The sequence below is a fragment of the Cervus elaphus genome, chromosome 20 (assembly GCF_910594005.1).
Source record: "Cervus elaphus chromosome 20, mCerEla1.1, whole genome shotgun sequence".
NCBI lineage: Eukaryota > Metazoa > Chordata > Mammalia > Artiodactyla > Cervidae > Cervus > Cervus elaphus.
This window is the reverse complement of record NC_057834.1, coordinates 101,804,520-101,822,583: the sequence shown is the minus strand read 5'-3', so window position 1 is coordinate 101,822,583 and position 18,064 is coordinate 101,804,520. Positions and strand designations below refer to the sequence as shown.

Genomic DNA, 18,064 nt, shown 5'->3' with positions numbered 1-18,064 from the left:
TCCTCCAGGGAACTGGAATAAGGGAAAGTGACAACTTGGAAATAGAATGTGGAATGCCCACTCCACCCATCTGTACCCTAACTCTGTTACTGAGAGTAAATCCTCAGAGAGGATGAACAGTCTGACCTTTTGGGATTGCTTCTTCGTGTCATGCTTTAAGAAAACGTTTTTCCACTTTCACTTTTCAAATTCTCTAACAACCAAGAAATTCTTACAGTCACCAAAATGTCATTAGGTATACTGTTTGGAATTCCTGGCTCTCAAATTAGAAATAGAATCCCCAGAAAACTCTATATTCTATTCCTTTCACAATTTTAGGTAGCAACAGAATGTAATAAAAGATAAAGTCTCTGTGACTTTTAATTACTCCTGTGTGTGTGTACGGTCAGTTGTGTCCGACTCTTTCTGAACTGTAGCCTGCAAGGATCTTCTGTCCATGGGATTTTCCAGGCAAGAGTAGTGGAAAAGGTTGCCATTTCCTTCTCCAGGGGATCTTCCTAACCCAGGGATTGAACCCATATTTAATTACTCCTGACACTGGTTTTATATATAAAATGTTATATAAAGTGTTACATATATAAAAAATGTTATACCAGCACATTATATCTTGCTTAAAATGAAATGGATAGAAAAAAAGCAATCCTCATTTTTTTTGTGCATGCAGATTATCCTTAAGAAAAAGATAATGTGAATAAATTTATCAGCTTTGCTAGAAAAAAATGCCTGTTTTTAATTTAACCTAGGTTTAGACTTCAGTACTTGATTTTTTTTTTTACCTGTGATACATTGAAATTTTGAGCTTTAGTTTTTTTTTTTTTTTTGAGCTTTAGTTTTTAATCTGTAAAATTGGTTTCAGATCGCTGCCTACCACATAGAGTTATTGTGGAGAAGAAATGAGATCATTTATGTGAAATTGTAAACTATGAAAGTACTAAGCCTAATAAGCCTTTGAGAGCTGGGCTTTGCAGGCCTTGCATTTTAGGAAAGACTATTACTATCCATTAATCTAGAGCATAATGGAAATTCACTGTATACCTTGAAATCCTGTGTTTACGACTTTTAACCTTGCACCAGACATGGCTGGCTGACCTGTTTAGCTGTGTTACTTGTCAAGTTTCTTCTGACTTTTCACTAACACCCCCACCCCTGTGGGGAAAGGAGAGGGGCAAAAAAGTGTGTGCTTGGTGATATCGCCAAGCTATTATTCTAGCAGGCCACCTTTCACTTCTTGGGGTGGTTAGAGGGTTGTGTAAAGTAAGTAGTTTGCAGGGTCACTACTGCTCATGTCTGTAACTTCTTTCTTTGAAAATTTTCTTTTACCCACCATATTTATTCGGTATCAAGAATATAGAAATGCTTACAAGCCATATAACGCTCTACATAAAGTATTGGCTGTCATTAGTAATAATTATCAAGATAATGAATGCATAAAACAGGGCCTGAACACAGCCTGGCAAACACTTCCATGCTTATATTCCTTATTACTACTGAGGAACTCACTTTTCTTTTAACAACAAAGAAGAGGGAAGGATCTGAGGTTCCTTACTAGGTGTGGCCATTGGTGATGTTGGCTTGAGCAAAGTGGATCTGATTTGCTTCCCAGGATGCGGGTTGCTCGATCAGTTCCAGTTCCTCTTGCAGGAACATCTTCCAGGATAGGACAGATAATGTATCCCCTGAAATTTCACTGCCAGAAATGAAATAAGAAATTGACCACACTCTTTCAGATCTAGAGACACTATATGAATTATGTTAATTTTTAATAAAAGTGTACTCTTGGTACCAAGCAGGTTGTAAAAATCAAATTATACAAAAACAGTATACATTGATCCAGTCTCTAAAAGCGTTGTTGTCTAGCTAACTAAGGTATTCTCCAGAAAACTGGAGCTGGAAGTCTGCAGATTCATAATCCCTTCTCCAAAACAAGATCTGTTTTAGAATTCAGGATCCTGACGTACCATGATGTCAAACACCCTGAGTGAGCTCTAATGCAGAACCCTATAATCAGATGCATTAATACATCTGCATCATAAAGAATAAATCCCCACGCTAAGTGGTTTAATAAAGACTATAAATACAAGTTAGGATTTAATGCCAACAAGTTCAGATCGTGTCATATTTTGTTAGCAAATGTGTTATGCACACCTTTTGATTTTCAGGGACTTTTGAATTTTGGAATTACGCATAAGGGATTGTTGATCTGCGTTATATTTGGGTGTTAGCTCCTAACAGGAGTGCCTTTCATATGTGCTAAGATACCATGTAACAAGTCCTCATAAGACACTAGGGTGAGTAGCACCATTTTTTTTGGCGGGCGGCGGAGGGGAGGGGGGCTGGGTTCAAATTCCAGCCATGAAGAGTGACTTTGGGAAGGTTATTTAATTTCCCAGGGTCTTAGTTTTTTGTCTTTGGATCTGCAGGAATTATTAAGATATGCACATGAGGTACAATGTACATTGCATTAGGCACCCTGTAAAATATGTGTCCATTTCCTCATCTATATAAGGAGATAGTAACGGTGCTTGTCACAGAGGTGTTTTATGAGTCCTAAACAGAGTAACCTGCTTTCCTATCAGCAGAGTTGTTCTTAGGGAAAAAAAAGACAATAAATATGAATGAATGAATGGCGCATTGAAAATTATGATATTCATCCTTAGAATTTTCCAGACTGTAATTCCATCCCATTCCGTCTCAATCCTTCCAAACTGCTTCCCCTTCCCCAGCGGCAGCCCCTATTCCACTCCTCCCCTAGCCCCAGCGCCTTGATCTTCCTTCTTTTGCACAGCACTTGATGAACTTAGCACTTGTCTTCCTCACCACAACCATGCAGGTGTGTGAGACTGTCTGGGAAGCTGTCCCAGATGTCCCCCTTGGCAGTGGGATAGAAAGGAAAAAGGGAAATTTTGGCTGACATCTCCAGATCTGACTGCTTGCTCATCTGGAGAGTTCCAGAGGTATCTTTAAAGTTTTAGGATAAATGATGAGGCTGCTGTACTTTTTCATTCCCCCCAGCCCCTAACAGATACATTTCTTGGGTTCTTTCTCTATTTTTTTTCTTTTTTAGTTGGTTATAGTTCGATCTCTTGTGATTGGTCAGTAAACGTGGGGTTCGGTAGAGTCGTAAGTCTGCAAGATGTAAATACCAGCAGTGGCTGCAGGAGTGGGTGTCAGCGAGGCAGAGACCAGGGGAAGAATGTGTGTGCTTGTGTGCCGCAGCTTGGGCTGGTGTCTTGGCATGGTTGTCATATTTCCTGGCATGTAAGGACTGGATCCTCTCTTAAGGCCACACATATTTGGCAAGCCCTATTATACTGCTTTTTCAAAGGGGTACTTGGGTAATGAAGGTGATAGATAATATTGGGTAGGTACCAGTTGGACAGGGACATGAGAGAATATGGAAAAAATCCTTTTTAAAGAGCTTTATTACATTAGATTGTAGTGTCTGTAAACAATTACTGCATTCAGGGAGATGCAGGGCTTAAATGAGAAACACAGCTTTGTCAGATTATACCAGTCGGATAAAATGGCATGGGCTCCGGAAATCTATAATTAAATGTATTTTTGAAAATGAAAAATATAGCGTAACATCTGGTTTATTTCACTACAGAAGTGCCTGGGTATTGCTTCCATCAGTGTGATTGACTCTGGCTGATATTTGGATTGCTCTGTGTAAAGTAACTATTTTAATTAAATTTTTTCTGCTTGATTCTCTTTGTGCTGTAAACAGATTATTCACACACATACATTCATATAGAAAATGGTTGCCTTATTTAGAAAATCTAATGTTTGCTCATTTTCTTTTCCTTGCAGCGGATATTCAACTCCTTTGTTTACACTGAGAAAATTTCAAATGGAGAAAGTGAAGTGCAGCAGGTAAGAGGTGACGGCACACTTGGCATTCTCTGTCTTTGGATTGCTTTTGGCTTCATGACTCTCTCCAATCTCCATGTGAGGTTGTCCGTTGCTCTTTATATATGATTTCATACACATCTTAAGCAAATGGTGACAACCTCCCACCTAGGTTCTTATAAGCAATTGGAATAATGGTTATAGGATGGTTTTCTGCTATTCATGCTATCCATTGAAAATACTATTTAGTTCCTTGTTATTTTTTTGGAAATTCCAAAACTCATATTTTAAAATACTAGAAATGATTTCATCTGCTATAGGGAAAAATGCTCAGGCTTTGGAATCAGACAAACCCCAGGTCAAAATCTGGTCTTTCTACTTATTTCATGACTCTCAGGAAGAAATTTAGCCTTTTGAGCTACAGTTTCTTAATCTTAAAATAGGTGGAGATATATCTGCTTGATGGGGTTGTGAGAATTAAACAAAGTAATGTCCAGTTAACTGAGAATAAGTGAAATGCGTTAGGTGGATGGCCTGATATGGAAGCAGCTCAGTGAATGTTGGCTTCTTTGTTCTTTTATTTTTCTTTCCTCTTCTTGTTGTCTTCCATTGCTGCTTTTCTCCCATCTTCTCAATGCTCTGTGGGGTCAAAAAGTTCTAAGGCCATATTCTATTCACTTTATTTATAGCTGGCTTCAAATGGACTGCTTCCTAAGCTAAAACATAGTGTTGGTGAACTTGGTCATAAATAATTGATCCGTGCTTGAAAAAAAAGGTGGTAAAGAGGATTCTGGGTTTTAATTTCAGCTAATCTACCAACCTCATTACACCATGTGACTCCCAACTAGTAATTTGAATCTAGATTGGAAACTTAAGTAAAAAACAGGACCAAGCTAAAAACCAGAGTGTAACAGAGTGTTTCCACAGAATAAAAAGATAACTATAGGAAAATATAAAATAATTTAAACTCCCTGAGTTGCTGCCTTTATCTTATTCATGTTGACTTGATCAGAACTTCAAAAGTGCTATGCAGAAGGACAAAGTTTTCAAGTGTCATTAAAGAGAAGTTATTTATAGGATAGTTATTTATTTATAATAAACTACTGTGGTTTCATCTTGAAGTTCAACATCTCCTGTTTATAGACATTCAAGACGTTTATTGGTTTCTGCAGGTTAAATTTAGACAACATGAGACATTAAGCATGTACCCCTTTTCTTACCTTTAGATAATTTTAAAAACTAATGACCTGAAATTGTAGGGAATGTGGTTTGTTGTATCAAATCTTACCTTTATGATTCTGACTTATTTTTATTCTGGCAAACTGGAAAGTGCTTTAGGGTCATGAAAAGGGTTTTTATAGGAGAAGGTTTCTACACAAAGCATGTTCAAGGAGACTTACTGGGAGACTAAAAGCCATTTGATAAGGTTTTAAAGAAACTGATCCAAGGATATCAATTTTGTTGCCTTTCTTTAAGTAACAGATACAAGTTCTTCTTTTGGATGTTTTTTCTTGGCCGAGGGGGATGCCATAGGGCACTTGGGATCTTAGTTCCCGGACCAGGGATGGAACCTGTGCCCCCGGCATTGGAAGTGTGGAGTCTGAACCACTGTATCCCCAATGAAGTCCCTCTTTAGCTGTTTTTAAACATGAAAGTTGTTTCATTTTCTTGGAGTGATGTCCTTGCTTTTTAAAATCTAGCTGTGAACAAGTTTGGAAATCTTCTATAATAATTTTCAAAAATTATTAGCAGCTTATTTAGTGCACCTATAGAAGTATAGTGATTTCCATATATTATCACATGGGTTTTTCCACATAACCCTGAAGGAAAGATGCTATCGTAATCTTAGCTGAGGTAGACAAAACTCCAAAAGGTAGAATAAGTTAGCCACAGTCTCGTAACTACTAAGTAAGAGAACTGGTTTTCAAAATAAGTTTGACACTAAGTTATACCATCTATATTTTTATTTTAACTGGGTTTATTTTCAACTCTATTTTCTTACAAAACAGAAAGTGTTAGTTGCTCAGTCATGTCTGGCTCTTTGTGATCCCACGGACTGTAGCCATGGAATTCTCCAGGCAAGAATACTGGAGGGGGTTGCCATTCCCTTCTACAGGGGATCTTCCCGACCCAGGGACTGAACCCAGGTCTCCCGGGTTACAGGCAGATTCTTCACCTGCAGAGCCACCAGTGTGTGGTAGTCACCCAGCTGTGTCCGACTCTCTGTGACACCATGGACGGTAGCCCAGCAGGCTCCTCTGTCCATGGGATTCTCCAGGCAAGATTATTGGAGTGGGTTGCCATTCCCTTCTCCAGGGGATCTTCCCAACCCAGGGATCAAACCCGAGTCTCCTGCATTGCAGGCGGATTCTTTACTACCAGGGAAGCCTATAAAACAGAAGACTGCTAAACTGTCTTTAGTTGAAGAAGATAGATGAAAGAGACTCATCACCTCGTCATTTCTGTCTCCTCCCTTTTATTGTCAAATTTTCTTTCTTAAATATTGACCAGGAATGTACTTTTTAACTTTTCTTTAATTTCTCCAGTCTCTCTAGAAGAAACTTGGACAAAATAGATCTTATGCCACTTTCACATCCAATATTTGGAGATAATTATCATGTCATTATCGTTTAGCCTAAAATTGAAGATACCCAGGTCCTGAATAATTTTTTCTTCCATGACAAGGTTTCCAGACACTTTAAGCGAGTATCTGCTCTGCATTCAATATTATGATTCTCTCGTGGCTTGAATTGGACTAGAGTGATCCTCACTCTGAATTGAGAGAACCGAGAACTTCTGACATTTACTTGACTTGATTAATAACTGCCTAGGAACTCAGGGCCCTGTGATCCTGGACAATACTCAGGATGAAATCTTTAGGGAAATGCTTACCTCTGTGTTTCCTGTTCTGTCCCCCATCATGGTGGCTCACACTTTCATATATATTATCTCCTTGAAACTATAGAATAACTAGAGATGGAATTTAGCTATAACTAACCAAGTTCACGAAGGTCAGGGAGCCTAGTTGTTAAGTAACTGAGCTGACTTTTTAAAAATTGTGAAATATATCAAACATGTAGAGTATATAAAACATGTATGAGTAGAATACAAAAATACTGGATTAAAATGAACATCTCAACCTACAACCCATCTAAAGAAATAAAGCATTCCCGGTACTTTAGAAAGCACCCGTGTAACCTTCTCACCCAGGGATAATTCTGTCCTGATTTTTTGTTAACCATACCTTTGCTTGTGTGTGTTTGAAATATATATATACATCCCTAAATTCATTATTTGATTGTTTTTGTTCTTTATATACATCTCCAGTATATTATGTTCACATATCTTGCTACTTTACTATTATAATCCTTAAAATCACCTCTGTTGATATATGTAACTAAGGAGCATTTATTTTCAATTATAAGCATTCCATTAAATGCAGCTTATGTATCTGTTTTTCTTTTGATGATGTTTGGGTTGTGTCTAGTGTTGATTTTTATTGTTGTTAGTCATATCTCCTGGTGCAAAATTTAAGTGGAACAATTCTTTGAGTTGCAGGAACATTATTATCCCTGACTTCTGCCAATTAAATGCTTTTCCGAGTACCCTGGGTCGAGGGAGAGACTGGCTCGGGTGGAGAATTCCTTCTCTAGAGTAGAATTGCTGGGTACCAGAGTGTTCAATGTGATTGGATAATGCAAAACTGCTCCCTCAGTGGTTACCATGGGTTACCTTTCTACAGACAGTGTACTGGAAATGTGCTGCTCTATACCATCTTCAGTACTTGGTGTTATTGAGTTTTAATCTTTTGCCAGTTTGAAATGTTGAGATTTTATCTAATGAGTTAATTTGTTTTACTCTGATTACTAACGAAGTTAAAATGACTGTTTACCATGTTTATGGTTCATTTTTTGTGTGTTTATTATTGTGTTGAATGTCTACTAATGTCCTTTGTCCATTTTTAAAATTGAGTTGTCTGTTTATTTTAGAAGTTTAAATATTCCACTCTTGTTCTAGATCAGCTCTATCCAAGAGAGACTTCTGAGATGATGGAGATGTTTCATACTGGTGCTAGTCAGGCAGCCACTAGCGCTTGTGGCTGCTGAGCACTTGAAATGTAGCAAAAACTACTGAGTAATTAAATTTTAAATTTAAGGTAAATAGCCACATATGGCCAGTGATTACCACATTAGATTTCCTTGAAGATTTATGTTTCATAAATATAAATGTTCTCCCAATGTGTGGCTTTTCTTTTTACTTTCTTTACGATATCTTACATGGGCTTATGATATTCAATTCTTACAATTAAGAATTGAAGCTTTAATTTTAATAGTCAGTTTCTTAAGTCAATTTTTTTTTCTTTTTGGTCTCCAGTTATTGGGGTATTGTTAAATTCTACCCCAAAGACATAAAGACGTTCTCCTATCTTGTCTTCTAAAATTTTTGTCTTTCTCCTTTAAGACTTTTTGCCACCTGGAATTGCTTTTGATGTTGGATGTGAAGCGGCTATTCAATTTTTTTCCCACTGCCCCATGTGTATTGCCACGTGTTCTTACACTATCTGTTGAGCAATTGTCCCTTTTATTCTTTCTATTTGTTTTCAGTCATTTTTCATTAGTCAAATTTCCATGTATGTGTGAGTTTGATTTGGTTTCCTTTGGTGTATTTATCTATAATTGTGCCAGTACCACATATCTAGATGGCTAGCGTCATGTTTCTTAGAAGTTTAGATCATTTGCTCTTACATGTGAGTTTTAGAAACAGTATTGGCATTGCCATATAGAGCATATAGAGCAGTTTGGAGAGAATATCTTACTAATATGACTTGGTAAATACAGTGTCTCTTAGCATAGTTTTATAATTTTGTTCACAAAGGACAAATATCCATGCATGTGGGATTTATTTATAGACTTTTTGTTTGTTTAGGTTATCAGTGTCCCTTTAAAAATTGTATTTTTTTTAACTGTTGCTTTTCAGTTCCATGCATATATTTTATGTCTAATTTTTTTAAGCTATCATATGAGTTCTAATGATTTATCTGTAGATTCCTTTGAGTTTTCTATGTAGATAATTTCTTTTCTGTGTCCTCCTACAATGACCTCCAGAAAAGTATATATGATAATTGTATATTGTGACCACCTATGATATATATTATTTTTATTTAGGTGTATTCCTATTTTATCACTTCTTCTTTGATCTATTTATTTATTTAAAAGTATGTTCTAAAATTACCAGATATCTGTAGAATCTTTCTATCAGTAATTTTCTAGCCATCTCTCTGTATTCCCTCATTGTACTGAGAGCATAGAGCTCTTTGGGTTATAGTTTTATGCACTGTCTCCTATCACAATTCTCCACTTGGCCAAGCCCTGAGGTTTTGTCTCTTAAGTGCCCGATGCCCCGTGTGATCATTAAACTGGAAGTTCCAGGTCTTCAGATTATGCATAATTCTCAGGATAAGAGCAGGTTCTGGCTCTGGCTTATATTCCAGATTTCTGCTCTCCTTCCCATCTTAGGACCGCTGAGTCTTTGGGGACTTCATGGTCCTAAGGTAGTTTCCGCTTTTATTTAAGACACTAACCTGGTGACTCAAATAGTAAAGAATCTGCAGTCTCCATCAGTGCAGCAGACCTGAGTTGGGAAGATCCCCTGGAGAAAGGAATGGCTACCCACTCCAGTATTCTTGTCTGAAGAATTCCATGGACAGAGGAGCCTGGTGGGCTACAGTCCAGGGGGTCACAGAGAGTCAGACACCACTGAGTGACTTAATGCTTTCAGTTTCAGGCTCTTAACAATTATAACAGCTCTTAATTGTAACAGTTCAACTGTTTCTAAGATTGTTTTAGTGAGCCAAAAACAGATTAGTTATTTGAAGTAGATTATTGACCTATGTCTGCTTAATTATAGCTCACAGTCTTTAGTTGGAAAGGAACCACTTTGCTATGCCTGTTTTCTTATGTTTCATAGTGTCTGGAATACTGACTTGCATTTTCTATCCATCATTTCTCCTTTGGGGTAATGAAAACTGGAGCCCCATGGGTTCTTTCTGTCTCTCTTTACTATCAAATCTTATTGAGAGTTGGATCTAACTTGTGCATACTATGTAATTTGGCAGTAAAGCCGACCTGGTAATATCTTTCTGGTTAGGGGAGCAAAATAATTAAAACTAATAAAAACCATTTTGTGGTTCTTGACTCTTACTACAAAACTCTCTTTGGTATATAGACTTTTCTTTGCTTTTTCTCATTATTTCTTTTAAATTAATCTTCTGAGTGTGGTTCTAAATTGCCTAACAATGTGTTTTAAATTTTTAATTAGTTCATTATGTAGTTTTACTGCCAAAAAGCTATAGCAACAGCCTCAGGAAAATAAAAATCCCAGGCACACATTCTCATGTGGATCACCTCCCATTGACTTCATTTTTGAATACTTTAAGAAATGAAGTTGTGTGAACACCTAAGGGCATTATATCAAACTGAACCTGCATCAAGAAAAATAAATTTTCCATCAAGTGCTCTGTAAGATAGCAAAATGTGCTCCACAAGACACAGAGCAGTGAAGAAAAAAACAAAAGGAGGAAAAGCTTCTTGGGCCACTTGATTGAATCACTTTACAAAAAACTACTTTGGATATGTTTGAAGAGTTTGCTCTAACTTTTTCTCAAGTGCTTAAGTAATTATTTATGTTAACAATTTTTTTAATGATCTGGCAAACATTTTCATAATTATTGCAGTATTTCATAAACTATTGATTTTTGGCTGCAGCTAATTTTTAGAAGGCCTCGGAATTCTTTTGAAATGTGCAAATTGTTAGGAAAACTGCATACTTACAGAGGAGATGTACCTGACTTTGGACCAAGGGCGTTCATCTAACAGTCTGCCTGTCTCTTCTATGGTGTTAGTTCTTCAGGATCACATACATGTGTGCTCAATCACTTCAGCCATGCCCGACTCTTTAATGACATCATGGACCATAGCCCACCAGGCTCCTCTGTCTGTGGGATTTTCCTGGCAAGAACACTGGAGTGGGTTGCCATGGCCTCCTCCAGGGGATCTTCCAGATCCAGGGATGGAACCCACGTCTCTTGCATTGCAGGCAGATTATTTACCACTAAGCCACCAGGGAACCCCAGGATCATATCCATTAACATACAAGCATACTGTTCTATCTTAAACACACATGCAAAAACCCCTTCTTTTGATTCCACCTCCCTCTTCAACTACTGTCCCATTTCTTTCTTCCTCTCTGAGGCACAGCCCATTACAAGAGATGTCTCTATTCCATAGATCCAGCTCTCCCTTTCTCTCTAAAACCTTCTCTGGCCCCACCAGTCCCAAAACGCCACTCTCTTAGAGGTCACTGGTTACCTCCAATTTGCTAAATCCTGGGTCTTCACTGTATTAGCCATGAACAGTTAATCCTTTCCTTCTTCTTTCATAAACTTTCCTTACTTGGGCCTGCAGGTTACTCCACTTGCCTCCTTGCTCTTTCTTGGCACATTCCTGCCGTAGGGCCTTTGCACTGGTTCTGTTCCAACATGCAATCCCCATTGACCCTCGCTTCCTTCAAATCCTTTCTCAAGTGTCTCCTTCCAAAAGACCTGACCACCGTATTTATACTGCAGCCCACACTGCTCCCCAAGCTCCTGATTTTCTTTTAGTTTTTCTTTTATCACTTATCACTTTTTGATTTTTAGGGTCCTGGATTTATAAAACTAGTTTGGAAATTCCACCTCTGTTGCTTTTCAGAGTGTAGGTTTGGTGTTATTCCTTTCTTTGATGTTAGGTAGAAATCACTAGAGCACCATCTGGATCTGGAGTTAGTTTTTGATCATCCAGATTCATTAATAGCTCTAGGTTTGGGGGTTTTCTAGGGTTGGACTTTTTTTGTTGTTGTTTGTTTGTTTCTTCAGATTTTCTCTCATTTTGCATCAGTTTTGGTGAGCTGATTTTTTTTTCCTTCTGTCAATAAATTTCTCCCTTCCATCTAAGTTGTTATACTTATTGGCATAAAGATATTTATAATATTTTTATTATCCTTTTAATTTCTGTTGGCTAGAACAATAGAAAACGATCAAGAAAATAAAATACGGATTTTTTGAAAAAATCAATAAAATGGTTAAACTAGATGGCAGAGAGTGAGATAGTGAATGAGAGAGCAAATTAGTAATAATTTTTTAAAAGTTCAATTGAGCTTTTTTTGTTTTCTGTTTCATGGATTTATACTCTTTGTTATTTCCTTCCTTATATTATTGATTAATTTTTCTTTTTTCCTTCTTCTTAAATTGTAACTTTAGTTTTTCTTTTTTATACTTTTCTTTTTGTCAAATAGAATTTAAAGCTATAAACTTTCCTCTAAGCGCTACTTCAGTGACACCCCCACAAAATTGAACATGATATATTTTTACTGTCATTCAGTTTTAAAATATTTCCTGATTTCCCTTGTGATTTCTTCTTTGACCCATGGATTACTCTGAGGTATGTTGTCCACTTTCAAAACATTTGGGGTCTTCTTAGTAACAATTTTATTGTTACTGATTTCTAATTTAATTTCATTGTGGTCAAGGAATAGACTCTGTATGATTTCGGTCTTAATTTATTGTAACTTTGGTTTTGTGACCTAGTATAAAGGATCTATCTTGGGTGAATATACCATGTAAATTTGAAAAGAATGTACATTCTCCAGTTGTTGGTTGTTATATTCTTTATATATATCCATTAGGTTAAGCTGGTTGTGGGGCTTTCTTAGTGGCCCAGTTTGCCTGCGATGCCAGAGACATGGGTTCTATCCCTGGGTAGGGAAGATCCTCTGAAGAAGGAAATTGCAACCCACTCCAGTATTCTTGCCTGGAGAATTCCATGGACAGAGGAGCCAAGCAGGCTTCAGTCCATGGGATCACAAAGAGTCGGACATGACTGAGCAACTAACTTTCACTTTCACTTTCAAGCTGGTTGATAGATCATTTATTTTATGGCTGATTTTTTTTTATATGGCTGATTTTTTTATTTGTATAATTTTATCATTACATGGGTTTGAACGCTGGGTCAGGAAGACACAGGAGATGCAGGATTAATCCCTGGGTCTGGAAGAGCCCCTAGAGAAGGAAATGGCAACCCACTCCAGTATTCTTGCCTGGAGAATTCCATGGACAGAGGAGCCAGGCAGGCTTCAGTCCATGGGATCACAAAGAGTCGGACATGACTGAGCAACTAACTTTCACTTTCACTTTCAAGCTGGTTGATAGATCATTTATTTTATGGCTGATTTTTTTTTATATGGCTGATTTTTTTATTTGTATAATTTTATCATTACATGGGTTTGAACGCTGGGTCAGGAAGACACAGGAGATGCAGGATTAATCCCTGGGTCTGGAAGAGCCCCTAGAGAAGGAAATGGCAACCCACTCCAGTATTCTTGCCTGGGAAATCCCATGGACAGAGGAGCCTGGCGGGCGACAATCCATGGAGTTCCAAAAGAGTCAGACACAACTTAGTGATTAAACAGTTTTATCATTTGCCGGGAGGAATGGTAATATTTTCAACTACAGTGGTGGAATATTGTATTTTTTCCTTTAATTCTGTGTATTTTTACCTTATATATGCTGAAGCTTGATCATTAGGCATGTAGACATTTAAGACTGTTAGGTCTTGATGACTGTTTATATAAATTGTGACATTTTGAAATGTCACTTTTGATCTGATAATGCTCTTTCCTTAAAGTGTATTTTACCTAATATTAACATAGATACTCCAGCTTTTATATGATTCCTATTTTTGCATGATGTGTATTTGTACTGGTATTTACTTTGTGTCTCTGTTGCTAAAAGTGTGTATATTATAGACAGAATATAGTTGAGATTTTCTTTCTTTCTTTCTTTAGTTCTGCTATTCTGACAATTTCTTTTAATGGGGAGTACTTAGTTAATGTTATTTTGATTGTTGGATTTAGGTCAACTATTTTATTATTTTCTGTCCCCCCCCCCCTTTTTTTCAGTTCTCTACCTTATTTTGGACTTTTGAATATTTTTTGAATTTTACTTTATTTTTAGCTATATTGCTTTTCATATTTTAAATATATGGAATAGAAATTTATTACAGCCTTTTTAGAGTTAATAATCTATCCCTCATGTATAACCTAAAACCCTCACAAACTTATAGGTTCATTTTTCTACTTTATACTAGAGTCATCATATTCTTATATCCACAAGTATTGCAAACTACACAAGGAAGTGTTATTGCTTTGGCTTTAAATTGTCATATGAATTTAATAAATAAAGGAAAGACAAATCGCATATTTATCATTTCCAGTGCTATTCATTTTTTCCTAAACATACCAACTGATATTAAGCATAAAGACTTATAGTGCAGTATTCCTGGTTACAAATTGTATTAGTATTTATGTTTCATGATATTTTGTACTCAGAAAATGTCTCTATTTTGTCTTTTCTCTTAAAAGATGTTTTTGCTTGAGATTGAATTCCAGATTGACTGTTTTTGTTTTTGTTTTTTAATCTTTTTGCACTTTACTATTGTCCCATGCGTACTGGACTCCTTAGTTTCTGGTGAGGACTCAGTGCAAGCTGTTATCACTCTATGCATTGTCATCCCCCGACTTCCACCCCATGGCTACTTTTAAGACTTTTCTCTATATCTTTAGTTTTCAGTAATTTGACTATGGCTGCCTAGATATAGCCATCTTTATATTAATCCTGCTTGGTGTTTGTTGAGCAGTCTGAATCTGTAAATGTATATCTTCCATCAAACTTGGGAACTCTTTTGACCATTATATCTTCAAATAGTTTATCTTCATTATATGCTCTCCTTCTGGGTCTCCAATTATACATACACCAAATCTTTTAATATTTCACTATAAGTTCCTGAGATGATACCTCCTTCTATTACTATTTTAATTTTTCCCTCTCTGACCTTCAGAGTAGATAATTTTTTAATTGATTTTTGAATTCATTTGTATTATCTCCATTCTACTGTTGACCTCTCCAAATATGTTTAAAATTTTTCAGATATATTTAAATTTTTTTTGTATTTTTCTTTTTTAAATTATGAAGGCATGATAACACATTTACAGGAGACTTGGAAATTACAAAGCAAGGTTACATTTAGTTCCACTATGTATTTCAGTTTTTCTTAGTAGACTAATTAAGATTTTTGGCTGGAGTTTCAATATCAGATTCTCAAAAATTAATAAAATGAGTAGAAGGATATAGTATACCTGAAAAGCACTATGAACCAATTCAACATAATTAAGATTTATACAATTTTCACACAATAGTAGGATATACATTTTATTCAAGTTCTCATAGACTGTAAGCCAAGAGACACTGGAATATATCCAAGGACATAAAACAAGGTGCAAAAATTTCATGGTCTAAAGGCTTTGAGATTATACAGAATCTATTCTCTTATCACTGTGGAATTATGTTAGAGATCAATGTCAAAAGATATTTTTAAATAACCTACATATTTTCAAGTGCATTGTGACATTTACCAAGAGAGATCTTTGACTTAGCTATTGAAAGCTTCAATGAAGTTAGAAGACTGAAAAACACTGAGGGTGGCTACAGAGAAGAAAGCAATTAAATGAGAAATTAATATCAAAATGAGAAATTAATATCAAAAATACTTTAAAAACCTCACATTTTTGGAAATTAAGTGCCCATTTTTAAATTGTGGGTGTATCTAAGAAGCCATGATAAGGAAAACGGGAAAGTATTTGTTAACAGAATAAAAATGAAGAGAATTTATCAAAATGTGTTGTGTACAGCTGATGCTACTCAGTGCAGCTAAATACAATGTGAAATCTTGAGTAAGGTATGAAAACAAATAATGGATACTAACATAAACACTTGTGAAATTTGAATAAAATTTGTACTTTAGTTAATAATACTGTATCACATTGTTACTTTCCTGGTTTGTTTGCTTCATTTGTTTTGTTTCTTACAACATAGTACTTCTTTATATTCTCAGGATTGGATTAGAAGTTTCAAGCCTATTCAAAAAAACTTTTTTTAAATCAGTAAGACAATAAGCTTTCTAGATTGTCAGCGAGAATACTATATGCCAGAATAAATCAAACTATGTCAAAGTTTTAAGTGAATATACGTTACAAATCTATTTTTCTATTCATACTTAGTTAAACAAATAGAATCAAAATGTCATAAATTTTTTAGCTAGGCAAAATTTACATACTATATATATATATTTATACAAAGATTTTTCTACTACATTTGACAAAGGCTTGAGAAAGAGAAACAACAAAGAAGAGATGTGGAGATTGGAAAGCATAAAATAAGTGAAATGGGAGCACTGAATATGAAATAGAAAAAGTAAAGCAACTAGATAAAAGTAAAAGATCATCATATAGTCCTGTTCTTTTGAAACATGGCTGCTCATTAGAATCACATCCTGAGCTTTGGAGGAAAAAGAAATAATACCTAGGTATTTGTATTTTTAAAAAAACTTGTGTGTGTGTGTGCATTTGGATTTTAAAAAGTGATTACAGGTTTTTCTATTAAATGGTAATTTTAGTGATATAGAATTCTGTTATTTTCTGACCAATGATAAAATGGTATTAAACAAATATTACATAGTCATAATAGTGAAAGATGTGTATCAGTTTTCACAGTCAGTAGCCAGAAAAAGTAAAAAATAAAAGATAATTACAATTGCAAGTCATAATGGAAACATGATTATCCTAACAATAAATAATTACATACAATTTGGTGGGGAGGTTAAGTAGAGTGATGTAGTAAGTGAAAACACATAAATGTACATGTTCTCGTCCCCCCCAGCCAGTCTTTGTCTTTTGGTTGGTGTATTTAATCCATTGACATTTAAGGTAATTATCAATATGTATGATCCTATTACCATTTTCTTAATTGTTTTGGGTTTATTTTTTGTAGGTCTTTTCCTTGTCTTGTGTTTCCTGCCTAGAGAAGTTCCTTTTGCATTTGTTGTAAAGCTGATTTGGTGATACTGAATTCGCTTAACTTTTGCTTATCTGTAAAGCTTTTGGTTTCTCTGTCAAATCTGAATGAGAATCTTCCTGGGTAGAGGATTCTTGGTTGTAGCTTCTTCCTTTTAATCATTTTAAATATGTTGTGCCATTCCCTTCTGGCTTGCAGAGTTTCTATTGAGAAATCAGCTGATAACCTTATGGGAATTCCCATGTATTTTTTCCATTTTTCCCTTGTTACTTTCAAAATTTCATTTGTGTCTAATTTTGTCATTTTGATTACTGTGTGTCCCAGTGTGTTTTCCTCGATTTTATCCTGCCTGGGATTCTGTACTTCCTGAACGTGGTTGACTGTTTCCTTTACTATGTGAGGGAACTTTTCAGCTATTATCTCTTCAAATATTTTCTCAGGTCCTTTCTATCTCTCTTCTCCTTCTGGGACCCCCATAAAGTGAATGATGGTGTGTTTAATGTTGTCCTAGAGGTCTCTTAGGCTGTCTTCTTCTTTTTTTCATTCTCTTTTCTGTATTCCATCTTGTAGCATTGTTTTCCACTCTTCTATCTTCCAGGTCACTTATCTGTTCTTCTGCTTCACTTATTCTGCCACTGATTCCTTCTAGTATATTGTTCATCTGTCTGTCCTTTAATTCTTCTAGGTCTTTGGTAAACATTTCTTGCATCTTCTCCATTCTTTTTCTGAGATCTTGGATCATCTTCACTATCTTTATTCTGAATTCTTTTCCTGGAAGGTTGACTATTTCCACTTCATTTACTTGGTTATCTAGGTCATAACCCTCTTGCCTTTTCATTTTGATTAACTTGCTGTGATATAGTTTTCATTCTAGCTTGGCAGCAGGATTGTGGTTCTTCTTGCTTCTTCTGTCCGAGGTGCATGAGGCCTAAGAGGCTTGTATAAGCTTCCTGATGGGAGGGACTGGCGGTGGGAAAAACTGGGTCTTGCTCTGGTGGGCAGGGCCACACACTCAGTAAAACTCTTAACTGTCTGCTGATTGGTTGGCTGTGCTCCCTCCCTGTTAATTATTTGGCCTGAGGCAACCCAATCCTGGAGTCTACAGGCTCTCAGTTCAGTTCAGTCGTTCAGTTGTGTCCGACTCTTTGCAACCCAATGGACTGCAACACGCCAGGCTTCCCTGTCCATTACTAACTGCCGTAACTTGTTCAAACTCCTGTCTATCAAGTTGGTGATGCTATCCAACCATCTCTCTGGTGGAGCCTGTAGGCA

At 36.2% G+C, this 18,064-nt stretch overlaps 1 protein-coding gene across 1 annotated transcript in view; it reads left to right on the top strand.

Moving 5' to 3' along the window:
* CACHD1 (cache domain containing 1) overlaps positions 1–18,064 on the top strand; it is a 231,714-nt gene that overhangs the window by 86,538 nt on the left and 127,112 nt on the right. The window contains exon 2 of the mRNA XM_043878816.1: positions 3,811–3,873. Coding sequence (XP_043734751.1) covers positions 3,811–3,873 — 63 coding nt within the window. The remainder of the gene's footprint in view (positions 1–3,810; positions 3,874–18,064) is intronic.